Below are 19,639 nucleotides of genomic sequence, written 5' to 3'. Positions count from 1 at the left end.
GGGGTGAGTCTCGAAAATAGTTTGATATTGTGAATTTTCGTAGGAAACAATTTAAAACAAAATCTGCTTTCTACATATTATATATAAATATAAGAAGATGTGATATGATTGCAATTGAGACAATTCTCCACAAGAGACCAAATAAAACAGAAATTATTCACTAGAGGTCACGACACGGACTTCAACAACCAGCAACACATTTTTCTCATAGTCAGCTATTATAAAAGGCACCAAGATGTCAAATGTAGAACAATATATACAAGTAAACTTGTTTGTCAACCTTCATTTTTGCATTTAGAAATTGCCATGGTATATAGAAAACATCCTTATATGTTTGTGTTGTTTCTGTGGTAGGGAATATCAAGCGTAACGCGAATCTTCCACCTTTCTACAGGTAGTGATTTTGATTTGAATTATGATGTAGTTCGCATTTTAACGAAGTTGTTTAGAATAAATTATCGAAACCTATTCATTCAATGTGTAATCAAGATAGTTTTTCATAATCACGATCCTTTGCATTGAAGGCGGGAGAATACGAGAAGACATAGTTTTTAATGTGTCAAACAACTTTTTGAATTCTTTCTTTTTTTTTTAAACGCCAAACCCGAAAATATGGACGTACACTAAAATCAATTCTTCAGAAACAGTGTACTTGGTTTCTTTAAATTAATAGCACCTATTCAATAAAACTCTTTCAGGCGAAACTTTTAACCTGTAGTATTTGTCAGTTAGATTATGTGTAAATGAGGGTAAGTTAAGCATATTACTATGGGACAAGGATTATAAATACATATAAAAAAGAAGATGTGATATGATTGCCAATGAGACAACTATCCACAAAAGACCAAAATGACACAGACATTAACAACTATAGGTAACCGTACGGCCTTCAACAATGAACAAAGCCCATACCGCATAGTCAGCTATAATAGGCCCCGATAATACGATGTAAATAGTTTTATAAGGTAGGACTCATTTATTTAATATATTTAAAAATACATTTTTTAATTCATTTATAGACGTACAGGCAACAGGACAGTTGTTTGAAAACCTCAATCCACCAAACATGATTCGAGAAATGTGTTCCTCAAGTACGTGTCGGAAAATTGCGCAAACAATATGGATTCCGTATATAATGTGTGGATTTCTCTTACTCTATATTATATATTCTCCCACTAATCATATACAGATATTTCAACGACAAGAAATCAAATTAGACAACGGAGTTGTTGAGCAATATACTACACAAACCAAATCTCCAATCGACGAACAACGTGATCATATTGTGATGGGAATATTAAGTGCTAATGGAAAGCAACGTTTTCGAGATACTCAAAGAAAAACTTGGATAAAAGCAATGCTTCGTATGCAACATATATTGCCATTTACAATAACTTATAAATTTTTACTAGACGAGCCATCTTCTGAGTCAATTGCAGAAAATGCATTAAATCATGACATTGTATTTCTGAATATAACAAATCACGGACGAGCGGTAAAATTTGGAGAAAAGATGTACATATGGTGGAAATATGTTCATACAGTATATCCTGATGCTCTCCTTGGAGGTAGAATAGACGACGATGCATTTTTGTGTGTTCCACAGGTATTCTATAGACTAGATAGCATAAAGTCGAATAATCTGTACTATGGCTGGAGGCATGGACAATCAAGACAAATAAATAGGGACAACAGAGTAGACGAAATGTTTCTATTTTTAGGACGTGATCTTATGTCCAGTATTTCTAAGAGACATTACTGTGGTCAGGCAAAATGCAAAAATAAAGATGACTTAATTGACCTAGACTTTGGGGATACTTCCCTTGCAGAATGGCTGTCTATATACAGTGACAAGGTTAATTTTATTTCTGATAATGACAGAATAGTAAAGTGCAGAGCGAACTCCCACGCTATTTACAAGAAATATTTAAAACCTGGTTTTTGTCTCAAACAGTTGGTTTTTCACAAATCGACCTATGAAATGATGGAACTTCTACAATCATACAACGACTTTGCATTTATGGAGAAAAGCAAAGTTGAACAATCCATTAAAATGGATGATGTTTCTGAACGAACAATTATAAGTGGTGTGTCTGGGTCTATATTTTCTGGAGACGTGGTAAGAAAAGTTCCCCAAATTAGTATAGATAAGAAGACCACACTATTTTCAAACGAAAGTGACTCTAAAATCTGTGATAATTGGGCTGTGGTTACTACTATTCATCAGCCATCTAACTCGGTACGAAATATAGCAAAACGCCCCTCCTGGTGTGTCGTAATTGTAGCAGATGTGACGACGCCATCAGAAGACGCTTATTTAAAAAGTGTTGTAAACGACGAAAATAAAAATAGAGTTATATACTTATCGATTAACAGACAAAAAACTTTATATCCGTTATTATCAGAGGTTATCCCAGTAAAACATTTTGGGAGGAAAAATATCGGATACATGTACGCTATTCACCACAAAGCAAAGTATATTTGGGACTTTGACGACGACAATAATGGAGTATTTGATTTAATCGAGATTGAAAGATTAACCAAAGGAGAATCAGCCACAGTTTGTAATGACAAAGGAAGTAAATTATGCAATCCATATCCTTATTTTGGAGTATCTGAAACACGGGTATGGCCTAGAGGTTTTCCCTTGGAGTCCATCAAAGATAATAAAACGATACCACCACAGATATGCGACACAAAAGTTTCCGTAAAAGTTGGTGCAATACAGTGTCTTGCTAACGAACAACCGGATGTTGATGCTATTTATAGATTTACCCGAAATGTCCCATTTAACTTTTCAGCAACTAAAGAAACACATAAGCCATTTGTTGTACCAAAACAAACATTTTCTCCCTTCAATGCGCAAGCCACGTTGTGGACGTCGTCAGCATTCAAATATATGGCGTTACCGATAAGTATAAATGGACGTGTTAGCGATATATGGAGAAGTTATATAGCACAATATTTTTTTTATCGGTCTGACTTAAGACTAGCCTTTTCTGTGCCATATGTTGTACAAGAGAGAAATATTCATTCAATATCTGGAGATTTTAATGCAGAGCTGGATATTTACGAAAAAGTGGGTGCTCTTTTTAATCTTGTAATGAACATGAAAGATGATAATCTTGTTTCCGTTTATGAAAATCTTTATAGTAGAAATTTTATTGAAAAAAGTGACCTTACTTTTATAAAGGTATGGATAGAAACATTTCTGAAGGTCACTGGCAGTAATGTATGATCGATGTGTCCATTGTATTTCAATTTAATAAATGTTAAAGCCTAATTTATTTACGTTGTATGAAAATACAGATTCAATTAGCAGTCATCCTTGCAATAGAACAATATTCTTAAAGCTGAAAAGTGAACGAACAGATATAAAGCCATCAACTTTGAATTCATAAGACAATCAAGTATAATTTAAAGTGCAAATGGTAGCGGAAATATTACCGTTGTGTTCTTCAAGGAGTTGGAATTTTCGAATAAATGTGAAAAAACATGCATACAAATGATTGTTTTAGTATGTTGGTCCCATTTGTTGTCTAGCTTGCGGAGGCGTAAACAATGTGTACAAAGCTTTATATTTCAGAAGGTAAAATGCCTGGATGTTGCATGCCTTGTATGAATGTGTGTACTTGCAAGGTCCTTATGCCCGTCAGACAGTTTTTACTTGACCTCGACCTCATTTGATGGATCAGTGAACAAGGTTAAGTTTTGGTGGTGAAGTCCATATCTCAGATACTATAAGCAATAGGTCTAGTATATTTGGTGTATGGAGGGATTGTAAGATTTACATGTCCAACTGGGAGGTGTTATCTGACCTTTGCCTCATATTCATGGTTCACTGGTTATAGTTAAGTTTTCGAGTTTTGGTCTGATTTTCTTAAACTGTTATGTAAAAGGTCTTCTATACTTGGTGTATTGAATTATGATACGGTGTACCTTTCCAACTGGCAGGTGTCATATGACCTTGACCTCATTTTCATGGTTTAGTGGTCAAATTTAATATTGTTAGTTTTTGTCTTTTTTTTTTCTAATATTATATGCAAACTAAAGGTCTACTTTATTTGATGTATGGAAATATATTATGATGTACATGTCAGTCTCGCATGTTTTATTTGATCTTGACCTCATTTTCCCAGTTCGTTTCTCAGGATTAAGTTTTTGTGGATAGGTCTGTTTTTCTTAAACTATAAGCAATAGGTCAACTTTAATTGTTGTAATTTTTTTTCAGATTTTATTGTCGTTCATTTCCCATATATAGTCGCGTATATTATTCGGAATAACCTTCCTGAGGTAGCAATACACAGTTAGGAAAAAAACTTAAAATTGACACTCATAATTTTTAAACACCCTCTTTCCCCTCCTGTCTAACAAATAAGGCTTTATATGTGTGTTATGCATGTATATATTTATAAAAACAGAATCTTCCATAGATTTGATTTCTAATGGTCATAATGGTGAAATATAATCCTTTTTGGGTGTAACCATGGCAACAATCTGCATTTCTTAGATACAAAATATAGCAAAAAAGGGGGTGAACATGTCACAAAAGTCTCCAAAATTTGGCCTAAAGGAAAATTGCAATTAATTACAGTGATACTTTTCCTGAATCCATTGGTTTTTATCTATCAAGTTGTCCAAAAAAAAAATCATATGCATTTCTGCTCGTTTTTCCATAAAATTGAATTGAAAAGACCGAGCGCAAAATCTTTGTTGATAAACACTACAATAATTTATGGACCTATAATGGACGGTACGGATAGGAAAATACGGACTGTCATACATATAAATGGCCTATAAAACATGTTAAAAACAATCTAAATGTTCATATAAACACACCAAGAAGGCTAAATTATTCTTCAATTATCTAAAAAATCAATTTTATTGTACAAAAACTTGCATATTTAAAAATTTCACCATGGCCAAAATGCGAAACTAAACTTCTAACTGTGTAATAATTGCTACCTAAGACTTACCAATCTCCCATACAGACAGAGTTATCGTCCTTTCCTCCTCATTGAAGAAAGGACGATAACTCTGTCTGTATGGGAGATTGAAGACTTATTATTTCCTCCGTCCCTGACCAGGCGTGTTGCGACGGGTATCACGAGGAAGGTAGTGGGGTGTCAGGTGGCCCGACCCTCTTATCTAAAACTGTTTAAAAACTAACCGGGATTATAGGTACTATAAGTTATTGCAACTGATCCCCTATTTTCGTTGAATTTAGAAAGAAAAGAAACCAAGACAAATGATTGTTTCTAAAAAGTATAGTGTCACATGCATCTTACAAACACAGTCAATGTTTCTTTTCTTTCTAAGTGTGTGAAAATTATAGAATATCTCTTTCTCTTGAAAGACGTAGAGTTTATGATAATCAGAAGTGTTTGTATTAGTTTGAGCACCTTTTAACTATGAGCGGACGCGAGTAATGCGAAGATATTTTAATGTGTTGTTTGTTGGAAGCAAATAATTTACTGTTTTCAAAATATTCGTGGTACTAGAACTGGCGTCTGCTCGTGTTAAAAAATCAATAATTCTACATTGAAAAATCCTTGATTTACGGATAAGTCGATAATATGTGAATCATTGACTGGAACGAAGTTAGATTTCCGAATCTGCACGAGTATTCCATTTCAACTTAGGTGTTCTTGTTTTTTGAACTGAGATTACCTCCCCTGTATATGAGAAATTTTTTGCATTACTTATTTTTAGATTTTTAGATTTTAGAGATAAAAAACTGGATTTATTAAATAAAATGATAAATGTTTCAAATATATTAGACGTATAGAATAGAAATGCTGTTAGGATTAGATAAAATTTTGCAAATTTCAACTAGAGGCTCTAAAGAGCCGGTGTCGCTCACCTTGGTCTATGTGCAAGCAGCATATTAAACAAAGGACACAAATTATAGACAAGAATAGAATGATAAAAATGTGTTTTGGTGATGATGATGCGTTTGTCAGTCTTACTTTACTGAACATTCTTGCTGTTTACAATTTTCTCTATCTATAATGAAGTTGGCTCAGAAGTTTTAAAGGAAAACATTTTGTAAAAGTTTACAAAAATTTACATAATTTACGAAAATTGTTTAAGATAAAAGTTTTACTATAAAGAGCAATAACTCCTTAAGGTGTCAGTTGACCATTTTGGTAAAAGTGACTTATTTGTAGATCTTACTTTGCTATACATAATTGCTTTTTACAGTTTATCTTCATCTAAGATAATATTGAAGTTAATAACCAAAAACTGCAAAAATTTCTTAAAATTACCAATTCAGAGGCAGCAACCCAACAACAGGTTGCCTAATTTGTCTAAAAATTTCCGGGCAGTAAGATCTTCACTTAATGAACATTTATACCACTGTCAGATTTGCTCTAAATGCCTTGGTTTCAGAGATATTAATTAGTCAAAAACTGCATTTTACCCCTATGATCTATTTTTAGCAATGTTGGCCATCTTGGTTGGTGGGCGGTGTCATCAGACACATTTTTTAAACTAGATACCCCAAATGATGATTGTGGCCAAGTTTAGTTAAATTAGTCTAAGTAGTTTCAGAGGAGAAGATTTATTTAAAAGATAATTAAAACTTTAGAAAAATTGTTAAAAATTGACTATAAAGGTCAATCACTCCGTAAGGGGTCAACTGACAATTTTGGTCAGGCTGTCTTATTTGTAGATCTTACTTTGCTGAACATTATTGCTGTTTACAGTTTATCTCTATCTATAATAGTATTCAGGGACAGTATTTCAACAACAGGTTGTCCGATTTGTCTGAAAATTTCAGAGCAGATAGATCGTGACCTGATAAACAATTTAACCTCAAACAGATTTGCTCTAAATGCTTTGGTTGCAGAGATATAAGCCAGAATCTACAAAAATATAATAAAAAAGTATGGGACACCGAGCTATTTAGCAAGCTACGGGTCGTTGAAAATTAGATTGTGCATACAATGAACAGGCGACAACTGAATGGCGATACTTTTGGTAAATCTTTTTGCAACAAAATAAACCCGGCTGAAATCGTACATTACCATCACACGTTTGGGACAGATCACTGGAGTTGTTTGAAATTTTTGTGATCGCATATTTTTGAGAAGGGAGTCAAGGACTTCAACTTCATGAAACAACTATATTGGCCTAAAACTTTAACCTGAAGCGGGACCGACGCATGAACGAACGAACGGACAGACGCACAGACCGAAAAACATAATGGTCATAGCTTAAAAACATTAAATACTAACCATTGACAGAGGTTTCTGACTTGGGACAGGCACAAATATGGGGCTGGGTTTAACATGTTTTGTGAGATTTCAACTCCCCCTATACATCTAACTAATGCAGAATAAACAAACACACATCATTACGCATTTTAACTTATTGTAAAAAATGTCAGTCATAGGTTACAATGAATGTTCTGACATCAGACTCCGACTTCTCTTAAACTGAATTTTAATGTGCGTATTGTTATGCGTTTACTTCTCTACATTGGCTACAGGTATAAGGGGAGGGTTGAGATCTAATAAACATATTTAACCCCGCCGCATTTTTGCGCCTGTCGCAAGTCAGGAGCCTCTGGCCTTTGTTAGTCTTTTATTATTTTTAAAAAGTTTCTTGTGTATAATTTAGAGTTTAGTATGGCGTTCATTATCACTGAACTAGTATATATATTTGTTTAGGGGCCAGCTGGAAGACGCCTCCGGGTGCGGGAATTTCTCACTGCATTGAAGACCTGTTGGTGACCTTCTGCTGTTGTCTGTTCTATGCCAAAATACTTTTTTCCGTCTCAACCATTTGATCGTACTAAAGGACGGCAGGTGCGTAGTAGCAGCGTACTATTGTCTTCCTCGTTGCATTATAAACCAGGAATAGGCCGACCCCCCTTACTTTTTTACCATTTTTTTTTTCAAATTTTTGGCTCTAGTTTCAGATTTTTGAACATAGCGCCCTTCGATACCTTGCGCAAAAGAAGCGCCTGTTTCTCTTTTACAAGGCCTATATAGTCATACCCCGTGACACCCCTCATTATTTTTCTCTAGAAGCCCTGGAATAGGCCGACCCCCCTATTTTTTACCATTTTTTTCAAATTTTGGGCTCTAGTTTCAGATTTTTGAACATAGCGCCCTTTAATACCTTGCGCAAAAGAAGCGCCTGTTTCTCCTCTTCAAGACGTATATAGTCATACCCCGTGACAACCCTCATAGTTTTTGTCTAGAAGGCTTTGAATAGGCCCACCCCCTGTTTTTTACCATTTTATTCCAAATTTTGAGCTCCAGTTTCAGATTTTTGAACATAGCGCCCTTCCATACCTTGCGCAAAAGAAGCGCCTGTTTCTCATCTTTAAAACATATATAGTCATACCCCGTGACACCCCTCATTATTTTTTTCTACAAGCCCTTGAATGGGCCGACCCCTCGGTTTTTTAACATTTTTTTCAAATTTTGAGCTCTAGTTTCAGATTTTTGAACATAGCACCCTAAGCAAAAGAAGCGCCAGTTTCTCCTCTACAAGACGTTTATAGTCATACCCCGTGATACTTCTCATTATTTTTATCTAGAAGCCCTGAAATTGGCCGCCCCTCTATTTAAACGTTAGAAGTTTTCTGTTTTTCTCTGTCTTTTGACGAGATGTCATATCATATTCTTATTCTGCAAAACAAAAATGATATTATTGACAAGTAATTTCTTAGTGTATCTATATATGTTGCTATTAATCAAATTTCAGGAAACAAAGTGAATAATGTTCATGAGCTTCAAGCAGAAAAGCATGAGAAATGTAACCCGGTTTTGATATCCAAATGAATAAAGACATGTTGTAGAATCTATGAAACTAGAAAAATCCCAAATGCCAGTGTTCATCTTCTGTTACTTTTTATTAAAGATCGTTTCCCTTTGAACGGGTCAGTTTCATAAATGACGATGTAACAGCGTCCCCCAAAATAGTTCAAAAAGCATAATTTCAGAATTATAACAAAAAAGGACTTATTGTAAAGGGCTTTTACGTTATACATAGGTTTTCGTTCCGTAAAATTATTTGCCAAAATATTGTCTCTAGATCTGTTTCAATTGTCTATTTTTAGAACAAAATTTTAAAGAAAAAAGAGACAATTTTGAGATTTTTATTTTACAGACTACAAACTCAATGAATGAAGTTTTATCATGTTGTTTTATGTTTAAACATGATAAAACAATGGCCACAATTTGAGATAACTGCTACTACATGTACTTAGATTTTTTTATTTACATTTCAGGGATAATGGATTTGGTAGAAAAGCCTGGAAAATAAAAGCAAGAAATTTCGATTTTCATCTTTTTTCTGAAAATAGAACAATCGGATATGTAAACCAACACATTAAAACAACTGCGCGCAAATGTTCTCCATAAAAAAGATTGCCAATGGCATTCGAACATCTCCTCCAAATTCCAATTAGTATATTTATCATATTTTTTATCACTTAAAAAAAAGACTTGTAATTACTGCAACAGATATATACACATAAAGCGTTTTTATAACACTCCAAAGAAAATAAACTCCAATACTTTCATAAAATATGTTAAAATAATTAAAAACAAGATTTTAAAAAGTAGTGGGAAACTAGTCACCAAAACTTAAATTTTAGTAGTGAAACATTTATTAGAGACAAAATAAATGGATTGCCAAACATTGTGTAATTTGGGCAACAAATACATAGTAGAGACCTTATGATGTTCAGGAAGATCCCCTAAGTTAACTGTGTATAAAATAGAGTATGTTTATCAACAATTTCACTTTTCCTCTAAAATGTGTTTGTTGGAAAGTACTAGTCCTGATAATTTCTGCCTTAAAAACCGTCACTGCAATTTAATATTTTTGTCAAACTTTGAAAAATACCATACCAATGTTTGCCACTTTAAAGGTTAGTACAAAAACAAAAGTTTTTGCAAGATCTTCTAATTTCTAAGCACTGAAGTTTTAAAATTGTTGACAAAATGGTATCAAAGTGACAATCCCAAGTCAGTTCTTAATGAACAATATTTAACTGATATTTTGTTTTATTTGCTTCACCCATCCTTAAAATATCTTTTTTTAAATATTGATCAAATTTAGATTTCTTCTTTCTATTGTAACACAGGCAAAAAAGGGATGTTACTTGAAAAATTTGTTAAAATAATAGAATCCTTAAAGTAGTCAGATACACCTTTAAAATTCAACAATAAATTATTTAGTTTTGTTTTTGTTTTTTTTTAACGACATTATATATTTATTCACCAAATATGCTTGTTACATTGTTACACCAAGAAACCGAGCTTTTCTTGATATATCCTGTTATATTCCACTGATTACCCAGGTTAGTAATCAGCTGTAAATTGTTATTTACCTCTTAAAAATCAAGTCAACTCCATGTTGTTGAGTCTCAGGAATTCTCCGATTAAAACTCTCCGAGACCTTTCCATAAGGATATTTCTTGCATGTGTATAATAGATTGTAGCTCTATCAATTTCATCTAGTGTTTTGTTATTCCTTAACTTCTGATAGTGTCTCAATGTCATATCTAACACAGTTATGTAAACCTAATTATAAAATATCAATATAAAATACTATGAGTTGATGATTTTTAATTCCAAAAACCATATTTCATGCAAATTCATAATTTGTATATGTAAATATGATATGAGTGTATCCTGTTTTGTACTAGACTAACACACGAGTCACATACTTATCCTGCATCAACTGAGCTAGAACACAATGCACCATTTCCCATCATGTCATATCAATGGATCCTGTTGTTCTGACGAGAGACCAACCAGCCTTTGCTCTTACTCCTACATGTGAAATGCAATGAGGACCAGAAAATACAAATGATCTCTTTAGCCCTTGATATTCAGTGTTAATTTATAAGCTTCAACTTCACAACTTATGTATATTCATGTATATGGTTTTGAAACAAAACTTTGAATTCAATATCAAAAGACAGATATTCAGTTTTATGATATTTTTTTGATACCTGAAAAAGTTCCAGGGTAAACAAAAAACTGACAAACATTCTGTAGGAAAAGCAGGAATGTCCTCTGTCCTAGTCGTAATGACTTACAGTCATTAAAATTTCATGAACTCTAAATAAGTGTGTAAATAAATTGTAACATGGTTAAAGTTAAGACTGAAACAACATCACTTGATCGACTAGAGCACTTACATATATACCATTAACAATCATGCCAGCTGGCATATTTATTTTTCTATCATCTTCATAATATTTATCTTCCTTATTGATATATTCTCTGTTCAGATCTAACAAAAGCAGTACATAGTCCTGTAAATCCAAGTCTATTACATCACTGTTTTCTGCTGAACTATATGCATCTGCATCTGATCCTCCAGAACGTCGTGCATGTCTTCTATACTTCTTTTTTGGTGGTTCATTACTTTCAAATTCGTCCTCCCTTAGTTTTACCTAATAAAACAGAGAAAGAATAGGTTCTTATATTTGTGCGTCAATCATTTATTTATTCGTTAGGTCTTTCCATGTGAACAATTGAAGTGTATTGAATTGTTTTTTTGTGTATGAATTTTATTCAGCAGAAGTTTGGATTGCAGTATGTTTCTCCTCTGAAGACCATTTACATGATTAGAACAGATCTACTGTTTATAAATGCAAGTAACATTAAGTAATGCAAAGGACTCACCTTCAACCTAAAGCAGATTTGTGGAATTAATGCTTCCTTATTTGGATCAAAAGTAAATTATTCTTAAAGACCTTCATTGCAGAAAATAAATTAATACTTTAAAACTACCTAACAATGAATCAATCAAATATGTTAAAAAAGTTTCATTATAAACCAAATTGAGTTGTCTTTCTTAGTTCAAAATGAAAATATTTAGTATACGAACAATTCCTGAGTAACTCAAGAGTTGGGCCCACCAAAAAGTCGTCATTTCAAAAAACAAATATTTGTTGTATGACTATAATATTTATTAGTATATCTATAATAAATGTTTTTTTTTTAATCATTGAGTGGCTAAAGAGGATTAGCAGACGACTGCAGGGTATAACCAAAAAACAAATGCTGATTTGTTTCACCTATCATGACCCCAACTAAATTTCCAATGTGGTCTCTCAGTTAAAAATAACATTATATACACACATAATTATGTTGTATTCAAACCAGCAAGGAATTGTGGATGACAAGGTGTTCCTCTATATAAATGGCAAAGCTACTACATGTATTTAGATTCCATTAAAAAATCCATTATGGTCTCTCAATGAAAAAATAAATATATATGGTGCACAACTACAACATATATTAGTATATGTATGTATATAACATTCACTTCAAATATTGTGTGGTTGGGAAGACTTGGGGATAACACATAATTATTAAGTATACCTATTTGCCCCACAATAGTCCCAATAAGTAATAAGTTCCAATGAATGAAGTATAACGTGTATAAGATATAGTGATGAAAAAAAAATTGACAGACAGATGAACAAGCAAACAGACACCCTGTACAATCACAATATGAATACCCACAAATGTGGAGGGAGACATTACTAACAAATGTTGTGTGTTGTTGCTTCTTTACCTGAGTCACTGATATCAATTCTCCTGTGTACTCATTATTAAATCCACACTTATCAAGTCTCAGACCAGGTTGAGAAGTAACATTTTCTATTCCATCTAGATTTTCCCAAACAGATTGATTAGCTTCATTACAAAATCTAAAATAAAATATTTAATGTTTTCAAAATATTTTTACTACTCATGCTAGCATGAGTAGACAAACCGATACCAATGTCAAATGTTGAACTTATATAATAATTTGACAGCTAAAAATCTTATATTGACTAGTATTTCTCATCCACAGTTTTATGCCAATATTGTCTATAGCGTACTTAAAATAAAAGTGTCCCACTAGATTTACTATCCATCTAAATTCATTTGTTTATAGAATACAAACATAATATTATAATTAAATTTTTGCAGTTTATGTTTTTCAGTAAAAATATCTATGCTCTTGTTAAGAACCAAATTATAATGAAATACTTTTTTAATTACAGTTACATTTTCATACAAATTCACATTTATATTTCCAGATCATTAATTTGTACTTATACATTCTGGTCTTGCACTTAGGAGATAACTGTATTGTAGTTTAAGCCCTGACCGCATCAATTGGTGATTTGATGGTGGCAAATTAATTTTACTGGCGACATGTTAGTGGAGCCAGTAGACGAGTATTTGCGACCATCAATTCACCAATTGATGCCGTCAGAGCTTACAATACAATATTGTTATCTCCATTCTAATGAAACTCACAGAAAACAATGTCAAATCATACATTTAAAATCTGTCATACGTTGTGAATTGATGCCATGAAAATTGGCGACGGTATCCAATCAAAACGAACGTTACAAACAAAGTTGCATTAGAATTCAAATTATTTACTTTGGTTATTTGACAGGATTATGTAATTGTAAGAAATGTCAATGTTGACTTTTTCTGCAAAATATGATGATTTACTGAATAGGTCCTTGAGCTCTCATAATGGCCCTTTTTGTTTTACTGTTGTCTTTGTAAGTCTTAATCTCTATTTCTGTATTTGACCTTATGAATATAAGGGGGATGGTAAGGGCAAATAGGTGTGAACCTCAACCTCAAACTGATTTAGTAAGACAATTATTATAACATGTATATTGACTGTTTAGTTTCTGCTAAAACATAGACATAAATGTAACTGAAGCTGAGTTTATTTTATTTCAAATACTGTGGATTCATTTATTTTTGTGGGTACCAACTTTCCTGGGTTGAGGAAATATTGTCCTTTTTATGGTTTTCGAATTTCATGTTTTTAGCAAAATCTGTATTCAAACTATAGAAAATGTGTACTTTCATTTAATTTCCTGGATCACCTATACCAACGAAACCCATCAAAATTGATATCCCATGAATAATGATGTATCGGTCCACAGTACATGTATATATACATGATTGTATAAGTAGGATTGCTCAAATGATGCTATAAAACAATTTTTCAATTTGAAACAGAAATCATACCATGAAAGACAGGAAACAATATTGACAAAACTACTAAATGAATATAAAACAAAGACATATATTGACACCTAAATGACACTTCTAAACGTTTTCCCAGTCCCTCCAGGAAGAAGAAATCACTTCTCCGTTTCCTAAACCCTATTTCCTGCCACAGTTCAACGGTTCTCTGAGCGCACTCTGGCTTCCTCCAACAATAAAATCTGACTGACACGAAATAACCAATAGTGCTGAAAGTGGTGTTTAAAACCCATCGATCAATCAATCAATCCAAAATCTTAGATTTGGCCCTGAAATTCAGCTTCTTGTAGTAAAAGGTGAAGGGTTAAAGTCGACATATATATACCACTTACTCTACCCCTAAACAGCATAGTTCTGCAAATTTACCAAAATGCTGTTTTAACAATCCTTCAGGTACACGTAACCTTGATGTCTTCACCCGATTGTAATGTGATATATCATCTATAAACTTTTTCATGTGGTAAATAAACTTCTGCACATTAATTATGGGCGTCACTCTTCTACAAGCTCTTTTTGAAATTCTACAAATAAAGATCAGCCTCAATTTAAACATGTTTAAATGGACTACTAGATAATGATGTTCTCACCCCAAAAAAAAAAATCAAGTAAAAATAGCTATAACTTTTTTAGTAACTGAATAGGAAAAAATCATAAATCATGTTCAAACAGTTTTAGACGAAGACTGAAGACATGTACATACATGTATATGCAATTAGTTTTGATTCCTAAAATAGAAAGTTTCCAAAAGATATTAAAAGCCATCAAATGTATTTTATGGAATATGTGTAGAACAGGCATGAAAAGTAAAACTCATCATCATTAAAGAGAATCAATAAATATGATAAAAGTTTTTGTTTCCTTTATGATGAAAATTGTTTGTGTTTCCTTTATGATGAAGATTTTTTGTGAAAGATTATGTTAAACAATGGCCCAGGCATTGAAAATCTAAAAAGTGAGATTTTTAAAATTGAAATAAGCATGATATGCTTTCTAAACTAAATTTGACATTAAACATGTTAAAATAAATGTTATGTTGGTTATATTTATCAAACAGATAATCCCTTAACTACAATAAGAATAATCTACAGAAATTTTATTAACACATGCAACTTACTTTTGTGATAAAAAAATTTACTACATGACTAACTTTATCTTCAAACTGCATATTTGCCAAGTCTTCTTCCTTCAAATTTTCCATATAAACAGTATTAGCTTCTTCCTATAATCTACAAAATAAAGGCTTAAATATAATTTTCAACAAAATATATGATTTAAAATGAACACGAATTCAGTAAATGGACTAAAATGTAAAAGTAAGACACAGAGTTCCCATGGTCACAATATTTTCCACAACACAGCAGAAAGTTCTGAATGCTGTTTTAAAGCAGGGCTACACGATTGCCTAGTCACCAATGATGAATAATTCCTGTTCGTGGCTAAACATGCTAAAGAAATTTTAATCTCAGTAGCCAGATCAAGTGACAATTGGCAATAATTGTACGACCAAATCAAAATTTGCTGACATGTCAGTCAGGCATATTACCTAAAATCTGCAGGGAGACTTTTCAAAACTTTCATGCAGTAATTTGGCCTTGTGCTGTGATGGAATTAAATTATAATGCAAAGTGGTAATTGATTTCTGCTTACAAATAAGGGGAAAAGCTGTCATTTGGGGACATTTATGAAAGTAAAAAGTTTAACTGTTTCTGTAATTAAGTAATATGAAACTTACTGTTTTATTTTCAAAAATGTTGTAGAAGTATATACCCTCATCTACATGTGTATTTAGTACAACTAAACATGTAAGTTGAAGAAATGGGTCACAGCAAAAGAAATTAATTAGCCTTACAAGACGTCATAATCATTAGGACTATCATTTATTATACTATTGTCTACGCTTCTTGTAGAAGTTGTAACATACATGTACATGCTAAAGTGCCTTATTACAGCAGGGTTTTACACAAATATACTTTCATACTAATTGAACCATTGCCGTGACGTCAGCCCATTCATTTACTGTGGTTTCTTTATCTAGAATCACGTTTTCTAAATCTTTAGCTGAAATGGACTCAGCAACTTATACGCACTTGTTTCCTTAATTTCAATTTCTGTTCACTAATGGAATCAATTTAAAAACGTACCTTGGCACAACTTTTTGGAATTTTGGATCCTCAATGCTATTCAACTTTGTACTAGTTTGGCTTTAAAAATATTTTGATATGAGCGTCACTGATGAGTCTTATGTAGACGAAACGCGCGTCTGGCGTACTAAAACCCTGGTACCTTTGATAACTTTAACTTTTGTAATTTTACATGTATATATGCCTTCACTATGCTCACTGGGAATCGAACCCCTCCTTGATGTCTGTTATGTGTGGCTGACAAAAACACATCAACGAAACCTCGACTACCAATAGGTTGCAATTTATATGTCTATTATATATATATCAGTGAATATATGATACACATTGGTACAACGGACACCCAGGGCTTGTACCTTTATATATACATAATACACAATCATATAAAATAAGTTGAAAGGCGCAATATTTAGATGAGTGAGTTGAAGAATCCAGTTAGAAGAAGAGATTTATTGGTTCAGGTTCGAATCCCTGTTTTCTCTTTGTTGTCCAAATGCCTTTAGTTTTATCGTTTTTCTTATTTTGTATGTTATTGTGGATATTTTTCTGATAGCGGTTTTCTTATATTTTTTTCATTAATATAAAGGGCATGCAAACGTGTATGGTTTTTTTAAACTATATGTTAAGATAATTTTATGACAGCTGCTTTAAAATAGTAACTACTAGAACACACCCGTGATATCGCGGGTCCGTGACTGAATTAAAGTATGTAACTATGCGTAAGCCTTATTTTAGTATTGGTATTGTCATCTGATAAAGTCATGCCGATTATAAGATACACAGTTTTCTCTGCTGTCAAATCTGTCTGTTTGAACCCGTCGACCTGGAACTTATCAATTATTGGTAATATTAATTATTTGGAAAACAAAAGGTCCTGGAATGGAGTATTTTTTAATCAACAGCATTGTCCTATATTAGTTATAAATAAAGTTCAATTCTTTGATTCGCTGGTTTACGTCATGTCCGCTAACAAATTGAAAACTGTACCTATACGCCTTATTTTAAGTCCAGATTTTTAGTGTTCGTATTGTTATCTTAGAAAGTCTTACTGATTAAAATACTACAATAGGTTACAATTTGACAATTTAGTAGTTTCAACCCTGTGATTATGACCCGTGTATATAGCATATTAATCCTGAATACAACGTTTGGTGGTGCGCCTGTCAGATGCGGAACGTACAGATAAGGTAATAGGTAACAGGTGAATATACTATTGGTATCGGTATCGGACTCGATCCGGAACTTCTTAATTATTGTCAATATTAATTACGTGGAAAACAAAAGGGTCTGGAGTGGTGTAATTTTTAATCTATACCTTTGTACTATATTAGTTATATATAAAGTTGAATTCTTTGATTCGTCGTTTTTACGTGATGACGGCTGACAAATTGGACCTCGTAATTTTAGTATTATAGATATAATTGCAGCTGTACTTACTGGACACTTAACACATATAGGCCATTTTTATATACATAATTCACAGTATCACTGTGGCAGCTTCAATTGTGCAGTTTAAGATTCTTTTTGAACTGACTCAAAGATGATTGATAACTACGATTTTGAATGATCATGTGATCCCCTCCCCCTAAAAAATGAGGTGATTTTTTTTAACGAAAATGTAAAATTGTAACACCTCATTATGTATTATTCTCTTTGGAATATACATTTTGTAGAGTTTTTAAAACTTTCTGATCACACCCCTGTAGGTGATTTCTATAGACAATGATAGACAAGAAATGTCTAAGTATTTTCAAATGATTGTAATGTTATCTATTTTACATGGATTTGATAAATATGGTTATTCTATTTCATACATCAACAATGGAATTTAGTGAAATCTTTTTAGGCGTAAAATTTAGATTAATTTTGTATTCTACAGATGAGATGTTAGAATATCATTTATTTCAAAAATAACTTACTAATGCAAATACAAATTCATTCACTGATGTGTCAGTATATCATGTTTAAAGGGAATCAAATAGTTATTTAATAGTGAACATATGTCAGTCAGGGGTACAAGCTTAAGGGATATCAGAATCACCTCTTTATGTGATTTCGGTATTGAAAAATTGAAAATTTTCACAAAAATAATGAGTCTTTTTAAAAACCACTGAAACAAGTGATTTGAGAAGTAAAAATGTAAACACTTCAGTAAGCGTTTATAACATTTTCTTGATATTTTTCCCACAAGCTTGATTTTTTAATTGGTTAAAAGACCAGGATTTCATTTAAAAACAACTACATACATGCAGACATGATCTTTTACTTGATGAGCCTGACATTTTTAGTTTGGTTTAGTTTATTTGAAATATGCAAAAACTAGATTAATTTGTGGACCAGGACCTAATAACCTTGAAGTTGATCATTCTAAGTGTAAAGAAGACCACCCAGGTTACTTAAGATTGTTGACATAATTTCAACTACAAATGTACATGTTTAGATATGATTTCATTGCAACAATTAGATGCTCAATATTTTTATTTTGTTTTTCAGTCTTGTTTATATAAATTCTTATTTACACTTTGGCTGATTAATGTTTTAAAACGATTATGTGTCTCAAATATTGTAAGCTGTTTTCCTATTTAACTACTGCAAGGATGTGTATACACATCCTTGACTACTGGTATATCAGTAATTATTTGATTCTTTTATGTTGACAGTGCACATTTTCAAAGCCTACTGTTATAGAAAATTAAAAATAAATAAAAATCGCTCTTTAAAATGAACCAACAAAATAACAAATTTCTATATTGCTGGTGCCGGTCAAATAGCCATTTCTATAGAAATATGTTATTTTGCCGGTTGAATTCAGATATTTCAATCAGAGCCGACAAAATACCATATGCTGGTGCCGGTCAAATAGCCAGTTTTATACAAATAGGCTATTTTGCCAGCTTGAATTAAGATATTTTAATCAGTGCCGGCAAAATAGCCACTGCCAATAATTAACCCAATATTGAAACCGAACGCAGACGATGAACGTATACTACTAAACTACCGTGGAATAACATTGATATCAGCACCATGTAAAATATACTGTATTACTTATTAATCAACGGCTTAGTAAGTGGTTAGAAGATAACGATCATTTATGCGAGGAACAAAATGGCTCTTGCAACGGTAGAAACTGTGAAGAACATATCCAAGCATTATACTTAACTTTGAACGAGAGAAAAATATCTCGGTATCCGGTTGTTCCGTCCCCAAACCGATCCGGCGCAAAGTCGATCCTTCCCCATAATAAAATATGAATAAACTATATTAGATAATCGAATAATATATGTTTTTTTTTTCAATTATAAGGTTTTCACCATTTTACACCTGAAAACACGTAATTTAATATTCCCTGATTTATAACATAACTATGGAAAGCCACAGTGAACCCCCCGATTATTATTATTATTATTATTTTTTCCCCTTAGAAATACATGGATACAAATAAATCTTCGG

General features: G+C 32.5%; 1 protein-coding gene across 1 annotated transcript; it reads left to right on the top strand.

The window, feature by feature from the left end:
- The first annotated feature begins 1,869 nt into the window (after window positions 1-1,869).
- Window positions 1,870-3,289, top strand: LOC143085302 (uncharacterized). The gene has a single exon (XM_076261570.1). The coding sequence runs from the start codon at window positions 1,982-1,984 to the stop codon at window positions 3,236-3,238; it is 1,257 nt and encodes a 418-aa protein (XP_076117685.1). The 5' UTR covers window positions 1,870-1,981; the 3' UTR covers window positions 3,239-3,289.
- Window positions 3,290-19,639: the final 16,350 nt, after the last annotated feature.

This window comes from Mytilus galloprovincialis, chromosome 1 (genome assembly GCF_965363235.1).
Source record: "Mytilus galloprovincialis chromosome 1, xbMytGall1.hap1.1, whole genome shotgun sequence".
In the NCBI taxonomy this organism is placed as follows: Eukaryota; Metazoa; Mollusca; class Bivalvia; order Mytilida; family Mytilidae; genus Mytilus; species Mytilus galloprovincialis.
The sequence above is the reverse complement of the archived record's forward strand: the minus strand, read 5'-3'. Positions and strand labels throughout refer to the sequence as shown.